Source organism: Phyllostomus hastatus, unplaced genomic scaffold, assembly GCF_019186645.2.
Source record: "Phyllostomus hastatus isolate PE091 unplaced genomic scaffold, TTU_PhHast_1.1 phas_contig_34, whole genome shotgun sequence".
NCBI lineage: Eukaryota > Metazoa > Chordata > Mammalia > Chiroptera > Phyllostomidae > Phyllostomus > Phyllostomus hastatus.
The window spans coordinates 59,553,679-59,572,830 of NW_025333857.1; the positions used below are offsets into that span (position 1 = coordinate 59,553,679).

Here is a 19,152-nt window from a genome sequence, read left to right on the forward strand (position 1 = left end):
TGCAATACAGTTTGCATTCATACTGGTATTTTGCTTGATGAATCTAATGTCCTTACTACTACCCTGCTGAATTTCCAAATTGTGCAGAACACATCTCAGGCTGGACACCCTTCCATGAAATTTATAATCAATAGTTTTTCACATGACTTCTTATGTCCCTCCAATCCAACCCCATAACTTTTGAATAACTTATTTTTTCATTTAAAAATGTTTTCACTTATAGTTTACATTCAATTTTATTTTGTATTAATCTTAGGTGTTCAGTATATTGCTAGACAATCATATACCTTACAAAATGCTCCCCCTGATATTTCAAGTACACACCTGGCACCATATGTAGTCATTCAATACTACTGATTATATTCCCTATGCTGTACTTTTGTAAGCCTATCATATACCACCAAAAGCACACCGTAGCTACACTGTAGGATGCCCATGTGTATGTGTGTGTACTTGTACATATACAATCACTCTTTGGTATCCATGGATGCCCACAAATACCCAACTATGAGGATGCTCAAATTCCTCACATAAAATGGCAAAGTACTTGCATATAACCTATGGTATCTTCACATATACTTTAAGTCATCTCTATATTATTTATAATACCTACTATAATGTAAATGCTATGCTCTGTGAATGCTTGTTATACTGTACTGTTTATGGAACAGTGACAAGAAAAAAAGCCTGTATGCATTCAGTAAATACACAATCGCTGTATGCACAACTATATATATAGTACACATCAGTAACATTTCTGTCTCCAAACAGTTTCAATCCGCATTTGGTTGAATCCAAATATGCAGAGCCCACGGATATGGAGGGCTGACTGTATATCCCCCTGCAAGACCTTAAAAGTCTCATCAACTTCTCTTTCTTAACATCTACCACAGTATTTTATACACAGTATTTCAAAGAGAAATATCTAAAATGACAAAAACCTACATCACTACTTTGAAATGTATATCAATTCTAACACTTGGGGGCTTCAAATAAAGAAGAACAGTGTACAGTGCCAGTATTTTAATGGAACAGGCAGAATATTCATTTAACATGCTAACATGTCTTAAAACCATCAAAACCCCTAAAACTTAAACCTTGATCAATCTTCTTACTGCTCTTTTTTTTAATTAACTTCATCCTGTCTATCAAAGAAAAGTAGTTAAAATTCCCTGAATTAGGCAGGTAGGATATAAAGATTATTGCCAGAGAGCAACTACATTGTGACTTAAAATAGTTATATTCATAAATCAACTGGAAGCCAGAAGTGTAATATGTAGTCTAGCTCAATATTAATGCCATTCTTCTGTCAACCTCAAAACTTTCTTTAGGAACCAGAGATAAAACCACAAAGAAATCTTTTCATCTCCGTAAGTTATGATCAAACTTATCTGTTTACTCTTTGGAAAAGAGTGAGAGTCATCCTGCCATGTATAATGTGCTCCCATGTATAGTGCGCACCCACGTTTCTGGCCCAAACTTTTAAGAAAAAAAATACTTCGTTTTAATTTTTTAACTCAATTATTTATTTGTTTATTATTTAGATATTTTCATTTTGTATTTTTTAATATATCATGGTATAAGAAATTTTATGTAACAAGTAATTACCAAACACAAGAACAGATACAAGGTATTTCAGGTACTAACCATGTATAATTATCCTTATTTTTCCCTAAAAAATCTGGGCAAAAAAGTGTGCATTATACATGGCAAAATTATCTCCGTTAGCTAAAGAAAAAAAATACATATCCCCTCAAATGAACAGCATGCATACCATCTTATGGTAATCTTTTGAACTCACTATTGACCAAAAAAAAAAAAAAAAAAAGAGCGAGCACGTGAGCACGCACTCTGGAGAGAAAGGATTTATGAGTAAGTTGAAACTAGATGTTTATTAATTCAAATATTTACTGACTGTATAATACGTACTGAATGCCACCAAAGGTTTGAGGACAAACATAAGACACAGGTCTGTTCAACATGTAACTGATAAGCTTATTAGCAAAAATAGAAGCAGTCCATACCATTTTATACAATATCCAAAAAGGCAAACCTAAGGTTATTTAATATAGTCAACCTAAAGTCATCTGTGCTCATGGCAAATATAAACAATGCAGAACATATAATGGAGATTTGCGACTAAGAATGGAACCAGAGAGAATTATCTGTAAATATATGGAAGCTGTGTATCATACAATAAGCCACTTCTGTGATTAGTAAACATAATACTTTTATTATAAATATGGTAATATTATTCAAACATGGTACCTTCAAATATGGTAACATTATTCACCTTGGTAAGCTCCTAGAAAATAGAGAAAATCAGAAAAATAATTTCAAATTCAACTTTAAAAGAGTCACCTGTAGCTTGAGGAAATCCAATGGCTGGGGCAAATCCAGCAGCCCCCGCATATGGTGAGGAAATTATACCTGGTGCACCTAATGGGAAAAAGAAGCTAAAATAAATATACTACCTTCTATGAATATGGTTATAAAAACAGTATATAATGGATATTTGATATATTACTGATAAAGACATTTGTTATGAAGTAAAAATTTAATGAACAAGTGATCCTTAATGTATGAGTAAAGAGTCTCTGCCACTTACAGAGACTAACCCCTTTCAACTGGGTTCAAGATTTAAAAGTACAGCTTAGCTGTTACTTAGTTTTGAGTTATTATTTTGTTTCTTAATTTTGTTATTTAGGTTGAGATTCTTGCCCATACTTAGGGGATTGTTTTTATTTGAAAATCATCAAATACTTGTTAAGCTGTACTGTACCCTATGTGGTACTGCACTGATAAAAAGGAAATATGGAATAAAAATCCTTGCCTTTGAGAGGTTTACAAACTAAAAATGTAATTAAAGGAAATTTGTATGCTGAAGATCTAGCAGTTTAAATACAAATGTACTGCAAGTGGTCTAAGAAGAAGGGATCGTAGAGGATTCACTCTGATTGTCTGAGAAGGTTTCTCAGAGATAAAACGAGCTAAACCTTATGTATTGAAAAGCACAGAGTTTAGTGTGTACTAGATGCTTAACAAATGCTGGTACTCTTCCCTTTCTTTTTAGAAGCTTGGTGACTGCATCATCAACAAAAACAGGACTTAGTTCCAATGCAGGAGTCAGTATTAATAGAAAAACAATTTGGCTTTGGACATGTCGAGGTGGAGGTAAAGACATTCAAATGGAAATGCCCAACAGTGGAAATGAGGGGACAAGCCCAGAATAACTATTATAAGAAACAGAACTGTAAATCATCTATGTAGAAATAAATATAAGAAAGCCATGCCAATGAGAGCCTTCAGATATGTCACTTAAAAGGGCACACAACAAGAGATGAAGAATCTGCTAAAAACAGAATCTGGGAGTATTAGTACACTGAAATGGTAGAGGAAGAAAGAGGATATTTTAAGGAAAAGAGGAAAAAACAGCCTTAGATAGTTGAAAAATACGAATTATAGTGCTTCAGGATCTAGACAAACTTTTTGGAGGTAAATAAAAAGAGGTTAAAAATGAGAAATGTACAAGATAAAGAATAATGTTAGAGCAACAGTGGAAAGTTAGATTGTGAGAGTCAAAGGGAGGATTTTTTTTTTTGGTTTTGTTTAATGATAGGGTGATGAATATATTTATAAAAAGAAGAATGTAGGCTGTATTTTACAAAGGAGTTAAAAGCTTATGTAAATTTTTTCTCTTCATTGAAGAGAATTATTTGACAGAATTAGTTAAGTATATAGCTGTGATTTATTAAAATAGTTCAAGAAAATACAGTCATTTAGACTTAGGGATAGAGCCAGCAGAAAGAACTGAAAGTATAAAAATAAACAACTGACAGAATAACTGATATAATAAGAAGGGAAACATATTTACACAAAGCATATTATGAGCCAAACATTCCTCCAGTGCTCAATGAAGACAAGAATCTCTGTCCTTCCAAACTCCAGTCAACTGAAGATCATAGGTAAAATGAGTCATTTTTACAAGAGTAACTATATTTAAGGCATAAGGGAAGACAACAAAAAAGCTTCAATATGGATATGAGTAATTATAAAAATGTACACTAGGAAGTTAAACATAAGAAGAGACAAGGAATGCCAAATATTTACTTGCCCCTTCCATATGGCTCTGGCCAGTCATGTGACTTGCAGTGCCTCCCCATGGGAAGAATACACAGCCTATGCCACTCCCACTGCATGTGATCATGTCACAGAAACACACAGATGAACATGCTGCCTCTATATAGCAGTTTTAAGAGCTGTTATATTATAAATCAACTCTTATTTTTTACTTTCTGCCACAAGGATGCCATGTCTCCAATACAGTGAAATGAAATGTCTTGGCCCAGGCCCTAGATCACAAAGGCATATGAATAAAGGTTGCAAAAGCAGATTCATAGCTGCCTGAGTGTTGATGCTATGAGAGAAATAAATGTCAATTGCTGTAAACCCTGGGATTTGGGGAAACAAGTGAGGTACTTTTTAAACACAACAAAGAGACTAATACAGATGCCCAATGAGAGAAATATGAGGCGGACCAGTAGGTTTTAGGGAAATGAGGAAAATTTTGAGACAACTATTACAGAACATAAAATAGTGATACATATAAAAACTGGCAAACTATTACCAGGGTCAAATTTTAAATAATTATTTACAAGTAGAATATGATTAGTAGGAAAATCTGTTAAAATTTGAAAAAAAAGAATAATTTATAAAATTTCCTTAAATCTGCTCCTCACAAAAGCAGAAGCAAAAATATTGTAGCAAAGTAACCAGTTAGACAATAGGTTAGTATCTTTATGAAAAGATTATACAAACCTTTAACAAAAAGATCTAAGATTTGAATGATTAAGAATAGACATTTGGAAAATGTACCATTACAATAGTATTAAGGGAAAACAAATTAACAGACATTTTTACCTATGAAATCAATTTATCAGTGTTGTTTAAGCTTAATGTCCAACTGGAGAATGATGAAATATACTGAGTCACTAAACAAAATAAAGAGCCATTCATTCACAATATTACAAAGAGTGTGTACTATGAAAAATATACAATTATAATTAAGTGTTTTTAAAATGTGGGTATAGTAGCAGACTAAATAATACAGACCAACCTTATTGCAGAAAATGTTCAATGAAAGAATAAAAATGATGTTTAAAAAATCGAACAGCTGACAAGATAAATAACCAAGCCAAAAACCTAACCCAGTGAAGCCAAGCTTTGGTTTTGTCAGCCTGTGGGGTGGTAGACAAGACACAAATTCTAAGGTTAGCCCAAGGAAGTCACTAGGAGGGCTTTACAACATTAATCTGGAAGTGTAAACCTCAAATAATCCACCTCATTTATCTGCTCCTCCTATGCTAAGGAGACTGCAAGGAAAGTTACTTATGTGTCTAGCAAAGAAGGAACAAAAATATTCCTGGAAAAGTTCTAATCAAATGCAAGGTGGCATGCAAATTTGCAGCCCAAATTCCTATTTTTAGGGGTCCACAGTAAAATCAATAACATTCTTAATTTGGATAAAGATGGTCCAAATATAGAACTTCTTAAAAAAGTACACTTTATTGATTATGCTATTACAGTTAGCCCATTTTTTCTCCCCTTTATTCCCTTCTGCCATGTAATCCCCTCCCACCAGCATTCCCCTCCCTTAGTTCATGTCCATGGGTCATACGTATAAGTTCTTCAGCTTCTCCACTTCCTGTACTATTCTTAACCTCCCCGTCTATTTTCTACCTACCATCTATGCTACTTATTCTCTGTACCTTTTCCCCCATTCTGCCCTCTCCCTCTCCCTACTGATTACCCTCTATGTGATCTCCATTTCTGTGATTCTGTTCTTGTTCTAGTTGATTGCTTAGTTTACTTTTGTTTTCTTTTTAAGTTCAGTTGATAGTTGTGAGTTTGTTGTCACTTTACTGTTCATAGTTTTGACCTTTTTCTGTAAGTCCCTTTAACATTTCATATAAAGAAGGGCTTGGTGATGATGAACTCCTTTTACTTTACCTTATCTGGGAAGCACTTTATCTGCCCTTCCATTCTAAATGATAGCTTTGCTGGATAGAGTCATCTTGGATGTAGGTCCTTACCTTTCATGACTTTGAATACTTTTAGCCTCTTGTTACCTGCAAGGTTTCTACTGAGAAATCAGCTGATAGTCTTATGGGGACTTCTTTGTAGGTAACTATCTCCCTTTCTCTTGTTGTTTTTAAGATTCTCTCCTTATCTTTAATCTTGGGTAACTTAATGATGATGTGCCTTGGTGTGTTCCTCTTTGAGTCCAACTTCTCTGGGACTCTCTGAGCTTCCTGGACTTCCTGGAAATCTATTTCCTTCACCAGACCCGGGGAGTTTTACTTCATTATTTGATTTCTTTGTCTCAGCACACCTGTTACGTTGTTAGGGGTGGAGCTTTATGTATTTGCTAGGGCAGGCCAGGGCAGGGCAGGGCAGGGCAGGCCGCTTCACTGCATCGCGATGCGGTATGTGGGAGAGTGGTCAGAAAGAAAACAATTCTGCTTGCTTGGCTCTTGGCTTTGAGTCACTTCTCCTAATACCCACAAGCAAATTGGGCCCTTCTGGTGCTGATTCCAGGTGGGTGGGTTTGTGTATGTTCTAGAACCCCTGTGGGTCTCTCCCATGAACTCTCCTGTGAGGCTGAGAGTTTCTCCCACTGCCACTTAACCCCCACAGGTTTTCTCAGTCAGAGGCTCTGAGGCTTTATTTCCGTGCACTGGAACCCTGGGTCTGTCTGTGAGGTCTCTCTCCCCAGTTGTTCCTCCTGGTTTATCTGCACGCAAATGTGGGACTGTGTGGTTTGCCAATTGCTGCCTTGCCACATATGATCTCCATCCTGGCTGCCCTTCTCCGCCCCTCCTACCAGTCTGAACGAATGTTTCTTCTTTAACTCTTTGAGTGTCAGACTTCCATACAGTTCGATTTTCTGGCAGTTCTGGTTGTGTTTTGTTTTTAAATATGTTGTCCTTCTTTTGGTTGTGTGAGGAGGCAAAGTGTATCTGCCTACACCTCCATCTTGGCTGGAAGTCTCACTATAGAGCTTTTAATATTGAAGACAAATAAATTCTCTCTAGAGGTATATGCCACCTTGATCCTAAGCCTCAAAAAACTCATCAATTATACAAATATAATCAATAACTCATCAAAAAAATAAACAATATTTTATTGCAGAAATACTGCCACGAAGATTTCAGACACTGTCTGGCTGATGCTGCTCAGTGAATTGAGAGCAGGCCTGTGAACCAAAGGGTCGCTGCTTCAATACTTAGTCAGGGCACAGGCCTGGATTGCGGGCCAGGTCTCCAGCAGGGTGCACACAACGGGCAACTACACACTGACTTTTCTCTCCCTCTTTCTCCCTCCCTTCCCCTCTCTCTAAAAATAGATAAATAAAATCTTAAGAAAAAAAGATTTTGGACACTGGAATTACCAGATAAAGATTTAAAGGCATGTTGAAAAATACCTGTAGGGCAGGAGTCAGTTTTTGAAAAAGAATTACATACAATTTCTAGAAATGAAAAGTCATTATTGAAATCTAAAATGACCAGAAAAAATTAAGAACAGATTAGACAAGGGTAAAGAGATTGTTAATGAAATAAAAGTTAGGCCCTAAGGAGTTATTCATAATGCAACTCAGAGATAAAGAAATAAAAAATATGGAAGTTTGAGGCACTCAGAATAGAATAAGAGGGTATAACAGCTCTAATAAAAGTTCCAGAAAGTATGAAAAAAAATAGTGGGGACAGTTAGTATATGAAAAGATAATTTCTAGAACAACAACAAAAAGATACCCTACCAAATCAAGAACCCCAATGAGTTCCAATCAGAACAAGCCATACTGAAACTACAAGACATCAAAGGTAAAGAAAATATCTATGGAACAGCCAGAGAGGATGAGCAGTACTTAGGTTGACTGGTGACTTTCTCGGAGCAACAATGAAACCCAGAATACTGTAGTACAACTTCTTTAATATACTGGGGAACCCATCCCCCCGCCGCCAAAACCCCTATCAATCTAGAAGTCTATACTAAAAAAAATATCTTCTAAAATTGACCACAAAATAAAGACATTTTGGACAAATAACAACTGCAATTTTACCACAAACTTCCCTAAGTGAATACTGAAGGATGGATGGGCTTTAGGCACAATGTGATTCCCAGATGCCATATCTGTGTCGCAAGAAGGAATGAAAAACCTCAAGAGTTATAGATGACTTAATCTAAATGAATACTGACTGTACAAAACAATACTAATTGCTAGGTAAAAATAAAATTTTAAAATATAGTATCAATGAGTTCAGGAGAGGTAAAAACTTCAGAAGAGGTATAAGGAGTTAAGGCAGCATGAGCAAAACCTGAGAGTATCTGGAGAAAAGCACTCTAGGCAGAAGGAAGAACCAGTGGAACAATCCGGAGGTGGGAACATAACTAACATGTTTTAGAAACAGGAAGGGTATTAGTTTGGTGGGCAGAGGAGCAGGGAGGGAACATCAAAGGGGATATGTCAAAAAAGTCCAACTGGAGTGGGTGGTATAGGGCTTGGTAATCCAATATAAGAATGTGGGCATTTACTCTAAAAGAAATGGAAACCTCTGGAGGGTCATCAGCATTAGACTGCATTATATGACTTAGTTTTCTTATTTACATACAAGAAACTATACACACATAGAAGGTGCTATGTGAACAATTCTGATGTATATTTAAAATATGTGAAACTATCATCAAATTAAGATAACGGATATTTCCATCACCTCAAAAATGTCCTTGTGTCCCTTTGCAGTCCATCTCTTCCCAAACCCTGTCTATCCTCAGGCAACCAATGATCTGCTTTCTGGCAATATAGACTAGTTTGCATTTAACAGAATTATATATCAACAGAATCATATATTTTTTATCTGCTTTCATTCATAGTAATGTTTCATCTGGGTTCTTTCATTCAGTATAATCCTGTTGTCCTTATCAATTTGTTCCTTTTATATTGCTAAATAGTATTTCATCACGTGGATTAATTCTATTTTGTTTATCCATTCACCTATAACAGAATTATTTCTCGATTTTGGTCATTACAAATAAAATTACTATGAACATTTGTGTACAAGTATTTGTGTGAACATAAAAACAGTATGCTAATGAAAAATGTTACACATCTTTGAAACAGTGAGCCTTTTTAATTTTAGCTGTTCTAATGGGCATGTAGTAATACAGCAATTTTAATTTCTATTTCCTTGATGACTACAGATGTTGAGCCTCTTTTCATGTGCTTGTTGCCACGCATACACCAACTTGTGTAAAGTAACTCTTCAAATTTGTTGCCCATTTTTATTGGTTTCTTTGTTTTCTTATTATTGTGCAATAAGAGAGTTCTTCATATAACTTGATATAATGAGTTTGTATGATGTGTGTGTTGCAAATATTTTCCTTCAAGTCTGTGTGTAGCATGTCTTTTGGTTTTCATGATGGTATATTTCAAGCAGTAATACTTCAATTTTAAGGTACGATATATAATTAATTTCATTTTATGGTTGTGCTTTTTGTGTTTTAAGAGACCTATGCACATCCCAGGTTGCAAAGATTTTTTCCTACGTTCTCTTCTAGAAGTTTTATAGGTTTAAGCTTTACACAGAGGTCTAAGATCCATTTCAAGTCAAGTTGTCAGTATGGTGTGAGATATGAATCAATGTTTATTTTTTTTCAATATGGATACCCACCTGTCCAAACTCTACTTGAAAGATTTTCCTTTCCCCATCAAATTTTACATTAGCAATTTTGCTGAAAAGCAATTAACTACATATGTGTGAGGTTTATTCCTAGATTCCCTATTCTGCTCCATTAATCATTATATCTATATCTATATCTATATCTATATATATCTTTCCAACAATACTTTATTGGCTTGATTACTGCAGCTTTATATTATCTTGCAATTACAATTTTTAAAAAATTCTTTTGAATATCCTACATACTTTTGTTTTCCATTTCTATATAAATTTTAGAAGTGCAGTGCATCTTACTAAAGAAAAAAGTTATTAAGGGTTTTTCAATGTTGCTGAACATGAAGTCAAGAAACAACTCTGCCTTTCTGTATCAGCAACAGTTAGAAAACAAAAAAACAATAATAGCTAAAATTTACATTGTACTTATGCCATGCACTATTCTAAATTCTTTATGTATACTAGTGCATTTAATGTTCATCATAACCCTATCGATTAAGTGCTACTATTATGCACATTCCATGTATAAGGAAACAAAAGTACAGAGCAGTTAAGTAATTTGCCCGAGGTTATACAGATAATAAATATTAGATCAAAACTATGAACAGTAAAATGACAATGAACTCAGAACTACAAACAACTGAACCTAAAAATAACAAAACCAAAAACAAACTAAGCAGAAAACTAGAACAGGAACAGAATCACAGGAATGGAGATCACATGGAGAGTTATCAGCAGAGAGAGGCTGGGGGTGGGAGAATAGGGAATAAGAAGTATAACTGATAAGTATAAAACAGACAGAGAGAGGTTAAGAGTAGTATAGGAAATGGAGAAGCTAAAGAACTTATATGTACGACCCATGGACATGAACTAAGAGTGGGGACAGTGAGGGGGATGCTGGAGGGAGAGGGGTACAGGGTGGAAGGGGATAAAGGAGAGGGAAAAAATGGGATAACTGAGTAACATAATCAATAAAATATACTTGAAAAAATGAAAAATATTAGTTCTAGAATTAGAATCTAAAAAGTATGGTTCCTCAAAATAAATCTAACAGAACATCCAAACCTTTATGGAGAAAAGTCACCAAATTTACTGAAAGACATTAAGGACATCCAAATGAATGGAGATGTACAACGTTCAAAGACTGAAGATTCTACTGTAAAGATGTCAATATCTTCTAAGGCAGGGGTCTCAAACTCATTTTCACTGGGGGCCACAGAAGCCTTGCCATTGCCTTCAAAGGGCTGAATGTAATTTTTGGACTATATACACGCAACTACTCCTTAGCAGTTAAGCGAGAGCTCGGTGCTGCGGCCAGACAGGAACAAGGTGCCGGGTTGGATAAAACAAGGTGGAAGGCCAGATTCAGCCTGCGAGCCTTGTGTTTGCCACCTGTGCTCTAACCGATTTAGAAAATCAGTGTAATCCAATCAAAACCCCAATAGCTTTTTTGATGAGTTGATCCTAAAATTCATGTATAAATGGTCATTGCCAAGATACTCTCAAAGAATAAGGTAAAATGACTTCCTCTATCAGATATTGAGAGCTGTGGTAATGACAAAAGACAAACAGACCAATGCAACAATGCCCAGAAAACTACTAAAGCAAACATTAAGCTGAGGTTTTAATGCTATGAGATAACAATGCTGAAACTATTTCTTGTTTATTATAGGATCAAGCAAATAAGTCTAATGGAAACTAGCTTTCTCATTCTTGAAGAAGGAAGTTATCAATGTGAAAAAAGGGTGCTGGGTTGGAATTGGAGGTATCTGTTAAAATTTGTGTTTTTTAAACAAGCACACAGAAAAATGGAGCACACATACACATATATCCTAGTAATGTCCATTTAAAGTTCCTAACCCTGACAGGGTTACTCAATTGGATGGAGTGTCGTCGAGTATACCAAAAGGTTTCGGGTTTGATCCCCAGTTGGGGCGCCTATGGGAGACAACCAATGTCTGTCTGTCTGTCTTTCCCTCCCTCCCCACTCTCTAAAGTCAGCAAATATATCCTTGGGTGAGGATTTGAATGAATGAATGAATGAATGAATGAATGAAAGAAAGAAAGAAAGAAAGAAAGAAAGTACCTATAAGCAATGATGTCTTCTTAGCAATGAGCTTATCTAATGCCTGTACCTTAATTTCCAAATACCATTTCTCATTAAAAGAAACCAGGGCTCATTTTTCACAGTGCCAAGCAAGGCAGGGAAAGTAAAAAAAGATCTGATATATCTTCTGCCAGAAAGCAAGAAAGTGCTCAAATGATGATGGGGATATTTCAAGAGGCCACAGAAGCCAGTGTAAAAGAGCTCCCACTGGCCAAATCTGAGACAGCATAAGCATAAAATGAAAAATTAGTATACAAAATTATAACCCACAGAATAAGAATCCATGAATCCACACTGACATAAAAATAGGTAAATGAGTAATAAATAAGCCATAGAGATGTAATGCATAGTAAATATAGACAATATTAAACTATAATTATATAATGTGACACTGTTACATTGGCAATCATATAATATATAAAAGCATCAAAGTAACATGTTGCACACCTTAAATTCACACAATGTTGTATGTCACATGTATTCAAAATGAATAAATGACTGAATGGGATGATGTTAAGTCCTTTATAATAAAATCCCAGCTAATAAATGTAGAAGAAATAATGGAATTATCAAATCACCAATATAGCAACCATCACAGCAACAATTATTCTTGGCAATGTATGCTACAACTATTATTTACATAGTCTCAACACATCTCCCTATTAATTAATTACAAAAAGAAAAACTAACTTTACTGGAAGAAACTTGGCAGAAGCCACTTTATTTATTTATTTTTTTTTTAAAGATTTTATTTATTTATTTTTAGGGAGAGAAGGAAGAGAGAGAGAGAGAGAGAGAGAGAGAGAGAGAGAAACATCAATGTGCGGTTGCTGGGGGTTATGGCCTGCAACCCAGGAATGTACCCTAGCTGGGAATCGAACCTGGGACACTTTGGTTCCCAGCCCGTGCTCAATCCACTGAGCTATGCCAGCCAGGGCTTGGCAGAAGCCACTTTAATAAGTGATTGTAGGGGTTCAGAATGAGTTACTCCAAGAAGTGCCTTTGTGGTAGGCAGATTACTTTGAGCTAAGGGCTACTACTGAAACCCTGTGGGCTGAAGAGAAACTTCTGCCCTCATTTAACTTCCAAAAAATTTAAATTAGAAGCCTTGCACCAAAAATAACTTTTATGATCAATCTATCTATTGATACATGGCAGGGAAAACTACCAGTTACTAAATAAATGTCTGCTTTTCTTATCCTGCAGTGACCTTTCTCCCCTCTGGAGACCCAATGCAGAATGTCATACAAGCCTCACATTCTCTTTCTGTCACTGAACCTCTCATGCATGTAGGGCTCCCATATGTGTACTTAAGTTTCGCTATTTTCTCTTGTTCATGTGTCTCATGCAGATTTAATTATTAATATTAGGCCAGCTGGAAAAACCTGGAGGGTAAAGGAAAGTTTCTTCCTCCCCCCATGATCAAAGTTATTATCACCAGGAACAGGATAAACTGGCATTGTGTGTCTCCTGATGTGATAAACTGAGAAAAACACATTATTTCAGCCAAAAAAAACCCAAATACTTATACTGAGAGACATTCTATACAATACCCAATCTGAACTCTTAAAAAATGCAAAGGTCATGATAAACAAAGAATGAGGAAATATTCCAAACTAAAGAACTCTAAGAAGACATGACAAATATGTTAGCCTGATACTGGTTTGGATCTTTACCAGAAAATATTCTCTTATAAAGAACATTACTTTCTGTCCTGGCTGGCGTAGCTCAGTGGATTGAGCATAGGCTGCGAACCAAAGTGTCGCAGGTTCGATTCCCAGTCAGGGTACATGCCTGTGTTGCAGGCCATGACCCCCAGCAACCGCACATTGATGTTTCTCTCTCTCTCCCTCCCTCCCTTTCCTCTCTGAAAATAAACAAATAAAATCTTTAAAAAAAAAAATAAAAAGAAAATGTTAACTATTAAAAAAAAAAAGAACATTACTTTCTCAACTGGTAAAATTTTGAAAGGTCTATGCATTAGATAATATTGTTGTATGAATGCTGATTTCCTGATTTTGATAACTGAAATGTATTTAGATAAGACTGACCTTGTTTTTAGAAAATAGACAGTGAGGATTTAGAAGTAAAGGTCCTTCATGCCTGCAACTTACTCTCCAGTGATTTGGGGTGTGGGGGGGACCTACCTACACACACACACATACACACAATCAGAGAGATGATACATCTCTTTGTACACGTACATGTGGCATGATGATAATAATTGAGGAGTATGAATGAAGGAATATAAGGCAATTTTTGGTATATCCTTGCAACTTAAATTATTTCAAAACAAAGTTACTAAAAGACTATAAACTTTAAATAGAAGTATATAGCTTTATGATGTCAGAGTAACAAAAGATTTTTTAGTAAGACACAAAAACACAAATATAAGGAAAATGGCAAATAAATTTGACCACATAAAAATACCATAAAGCCAAAAATGGGAGGAACACATATAAACCAATACATGTAACCAAAACAGGACTAGTGTCTGGAATATATTTTTAAAAATTTCTACAAATAAATACAGGAAAAGGGAAGAAACCAAACCTGAAAATAGGCAAGAGAGTTGAACAGAAAAATTCGTAAGGGGTAATGGCCAATAAACACATAAAAATATATTTAATGTCATTGGTGATGAGGAAAATTTCACAGAAACATTGTTCATAATAGGGTCAAACTACAATAACCCAAATGTCTATCCACAGTAGAATGGAGAAACAAACTATGGTATATTCACACAATGGTAACCTTGATGCTATTGAGAATAAATAAGCAAAAGTCACATATATGAATATGAATGAATCATGTCACAAAAGAAAATAAATAGCTTGATTCCATTTAATTAAGGGTCTAAATATAGGAGAAAACATTTTTTTTTTTTAATTAGCACTCAGGGCTTCATAATAAGTGGTAAGAAAACAAAACAAAAACAAAAAGCTAAAAGGCAAAAGAATGATTATCATCAAATTGGAGACTGGTCATCTTGCAAGAGTGGAAGCACAATCAGTAAGAAGGGTACAAACAGTGCTTCTTGAGTATGTATAAATATTTAATTTCTTAACGTAGTTGACAATTACATGGGTATTTAAAAACTTATTTACATGTTTTATAAGTTTTTCTATAGCTATAATACAAGGTGAGGTAAAAGTAGGCTTACAGTTGTGAGTACATGAAATAGTTTATTCTTCTATTATTATTAATTATTGTATTATTTTCCATATGAACAACTGTAAACCTACTTTTGCCCTGCCCTGTATGTATCACTAAAAACAGGAACAGAATGCTTACAACTCAACCCTAGGAACTTTAAATGGCAACCTTTAAAAAGGACAAAGAACAAATGGATAGGAAAAAAGTTAGGTGTGTGTGGTGTTTCAGAAGCCAAGAGAAAATAGAGGGAATAGTAAACTTTTATACAATATATAAAAAGTACTCTCTGATGAATCACTTATCTTAGGATATAGGCATTACTTTGCAATGACTTAGAATTTTAACACAATGAAAAATGATATTAATGGTCTGATATTTTATATTCAAGAAACCAAATATCCTCATTGTATTTTTAAAATGTCCTCCTTCCACAATGCAGAACATTAATTACACCAACAGTATATATTCAGTTATTACAGTTAAGTGTAGTTCTGCATTTCAGAGTCAGTTTTGGCAAACTTCATTGATAGCCCCAATTTCTATCAGGTGTTACTAAACTGGTAACTACAAAGACCTTTGGCTCTGCAAAATCGCACATGTAAGTAGGGGCTGGTAATAAATATAAAACACAAACATTGGTCAGACCAAAGCAAAAACTTAAACAATTTTAGGGGCTTGAACTTAAAAACAGTTCACTTGACTTTGTCAGTTATGAATAACAAAAAGCTTTTATTTGAAAATAAAGTTACAAACTTTTCTAGAAAATTTTGGACAAGCATTTGGCTATGGATTCTTTTTTCTCACCTGTAAAAATGAAGATGGACTAAAAACCACTCAAAGTCTCAATTAGCAATATTTTATGTTGTCATTTGGGAAAAGAAAATCAATCATGAAAAGTAATAAAATTTAATAGTTTACCTAAATATAAACCACACTTTTGAGAAGTGTACAATCAAAAAGTAGCATACATTTACCTAATGATACATCCAACTGGGCCATCCACTGCTTTTTCCTTAACATTAAAGGTTTATTTAAAAAGTATAAATACAATCTTGGTCAGGGCACATGTAAGAATCAACCAATGAATGAATAAGTAAGTAGAACAACAAACTGGTGTTTCCTCCCTCTATCCACCTCTCTCTCTCTCCCTCCCTCTCAAATCTGTAATAAAATTAAAAATAAATGAAACCAGAAAGTATCAATATATTGAGAACTAGTTTTAAATAAAAGGAAGTTCTTCAAAACAGCATTTACAGAGACAATTCAGAAGACTGCATTTTTAAAAATGCAAAACTACAACTTCCCACAAACTTAAGGTAAAGATGAAAGTTCAGAGGTTGAAAAAATAAAACAAAACAAAATAAATCTGGTTCTTTGAATAAAGAAAGAACATATCACTAATTTAGGTTCTTGTTTTAAAATATCACTACTTAAAAAGAGAAAAGTATTTCTCTCAAGAGCAATTAAGCCAATATTTTGCTGGCTATAAACCAACATAGTTAGCTCGGCTGGCGTAGCTCAGTGGATTGAGCGCGGCCTAAAAAACAAAGGGTTGCCAGTTGGATTCCCAGTCAGGGCACATGCCTGGGATGCGGCACCCCATGGGGGGCATGTGAGAGGCAACCATACATTGTTGCTTCTCTCCCTCTCTTTCTCCTTCCCTTCCCCTTTCTCTAAATAAAGAAAATATTTTTAAAAATATCAACATATTTAAACTAATGTTTATATGTAAAAGACTACTGATTTGAAGCAAATGGTTGTATGGCTGATAAAGAATAATAATATTAATGTTAGAAAATAAATCTGTAATTTTAAATTTCAGATATTCACTTGTTTTGCTAACTGACAGAATCTACAAATATTAAAATCTAAATAATGGACACACTTCTTTCTATGATCCTTGCTATCCTTTGGAAATCCTGAGAGAATCCAAGAAGAAAAGGAGACTGACATAACACGGATTAATAAATGAAACGGTGTAAGTTCAGAAAACTTGCTTTGTGACTCAAAACGGAACTACTCACCAAAAGCAGCAGCCATAGGGGGTTCAAGGGATGGATGGCCATCACCAGTAGGAAGGTCTAAGCGAGTGAAGTCTCTGCTTTTGTCATTATTATATTTCACATTAAGGCTGGTGAGCTTGGAGAAGTCAATACGCAGAGTGCAGCATGCATTATAGATATTCTGGCCATCCAGAGCCTAAAGCATGTAAGAAAGGGACTGATATTTTGCAAGAAAACAACACTGATATCAAGTAGCCTCTACTTTGACACAGAATGGCTATGAGATATAAAGCAGAGAGCAATGGAATATAAAAACCAAAGACCTTTATTTATGTTTACCTCTGTCACTGTGTACCTAAGAGAGAAAAAGAAAATCTCTAACTCTCAGTTTTTTTCATCTGTAAAATAAGAATAATCCCTATCTTGTCTCTGGTAAGACCAAGTGGAAGAGGAGAAATGTAAAGGCTTGGAAAACTATTATGTATCACTGTACATTGTATTTGCTATTATTATGACTATTTTGTCCACAAAAATGTTTAAAGATATTTTAACTTTCCATTTCACCTTAATTCTTTTAATGTAGTTTATTTACATTAAGATGAAATAAAGCCATTCTAAGTGATACTTATCAGAACAACAATAAATGAAATATTATCTACCATTTTTCGTCTCTTATAAATTTTTTTAATACTGTGACTAATAAGCTGAGGGAAATTTGGAGTCAGTTCTGATATAAGACCAAAGATTAGTAATCCCTCCCCTTTATAAAAAAAAAAAAATCTATAACCACTTGACTGCCACAAATACCCAAACTTATAAAAATAGATACCAGAAAGCAAGACACATAAAAATAAAACAAAAATACACAAATATGCAAAATACCCTAACTTGTAATAGTATTTGGTGAGTATGCCATCGTAAAGGTACAAAATAATATAAATATGGAGGTAGAAGGTACAGCACATATAAAGGCTATATTTCTAATTAAGAGCTAGACACTATGTAGTACACAAAAGTACAACAAACCTTGCCGCTATCTTTGGAAAGAATTTAGAAATAATTCAGATACTGATGTAAGACAGATTGTGGTTGAGGATAGATACCACTAGGAAATGGGTCAGATATAACTAAACTGAACATGAAATTTTATATCTTGTCAAAAGTCAAGCACTCATGCACTAAAGCAAAACAAAAAACACTATGAATTGACAGCAACCTATTTCCTGAGATTTAATATCTTCACTAATTTAGAGTTCAACAAGATAAAACAGTGAGTGCAGTTGCAAAAATAGTGAAATCAATCTTTGGCTAATTTAATAGAAAAAAATGAAGGTCAAAGGCAAAGATAATTCTACTTCATTAGTCAGACTATATCAGGAGTACCTGTGCTCAATTCTAGACTTTAAATATAACAAACACAGAAATGAGTCCCAGAGAGCTGAGAAATAATAGGTGATTTAAAACCATTTCATATGAATAAAGAAGTAATTTTTAGCTTACTGTAAAAAAAAGCACATGAAATAGTATATTTAAAAATGGTAATTTTATAAATGTATATTTTACTACAATTAAAAATACATAATAAACTGGAGCAAGGAAGAAGACATGATGGTTTTCTTCATATTACTGAAGTGACTGATTAACACTTGAAAAATAAAAAAAAGATAATAATTACCATTTTGGCATATTGTGCATTCAATGGGTCAGCATACTGAAGCAAGGCTTGAAACTGATTATTCTTTGTAAAGGTGATAATTTTCAAGACTGTGCCAAATTTAGAAAATATCTGGAAAAAAGTTCACATTAGGTTAAATCTAAAGAAAAATTAAACTAACATATCTTTATAAATACAACTTGATTCATGAATCCCATTTTTAAATAAAAATAATTTCCTCTATTAAAACTGTTGGTACCAAAACAACTTAAATCAAGCCTAAGATGTTAAAGTTTCAACACCTATGCATGGTTTAAAACAGGACCTAAACCAATAGGCACTCAAATATTTAACCTATTTTGTATGTCAAAAATGACACAATACTAAAACAGGATGCTACAATAAAAATTAATTAATGTTATAAGATAATGGGATTAAAAGTATATGAATGGAAGTGAAAGAGTCATTATGGATCATCTATTTCACTCTGACAATCAGCAT

General features: G+C 34.4%; 1 protein-coding gene across 2 annotated transcripts in view; it reads right to left on the reverse strand.

Annotated features, from left to right (window-relative positions):
• The window catches only part of PTBP3 (polypyrimidine tract binding protein 3), a 100,424-nt gene that overhangs the window by 15,112 nt on the left and 66,160 nt on the right, over nucleotides 1-19,152 (reverse strand). For both annotated transcript variants that reach the window (XM_045840168.1, XM_045840167.1), the window contains exons 6-8: nucleotides 18,673-18,783; nucleotides 17,019-17,193; nucleotides 2,362-2,439 (exon numbers count right to left, since the gene is read on the reverse strand). In XM_045840168.1, coding sequence (XP_045696124.1) covers nucleotides 2,362-2,439; nucleotides 17,019-17,193; nucleotides 18,673-18,783 — 364 coding nt within the window. The remainder of the gene's footprint in view (nucleotides 1-2,361; nucleotides 2,440-17,018; nucleotides 17,194-18,672; nucleotides 18,784-19,152) is intronic.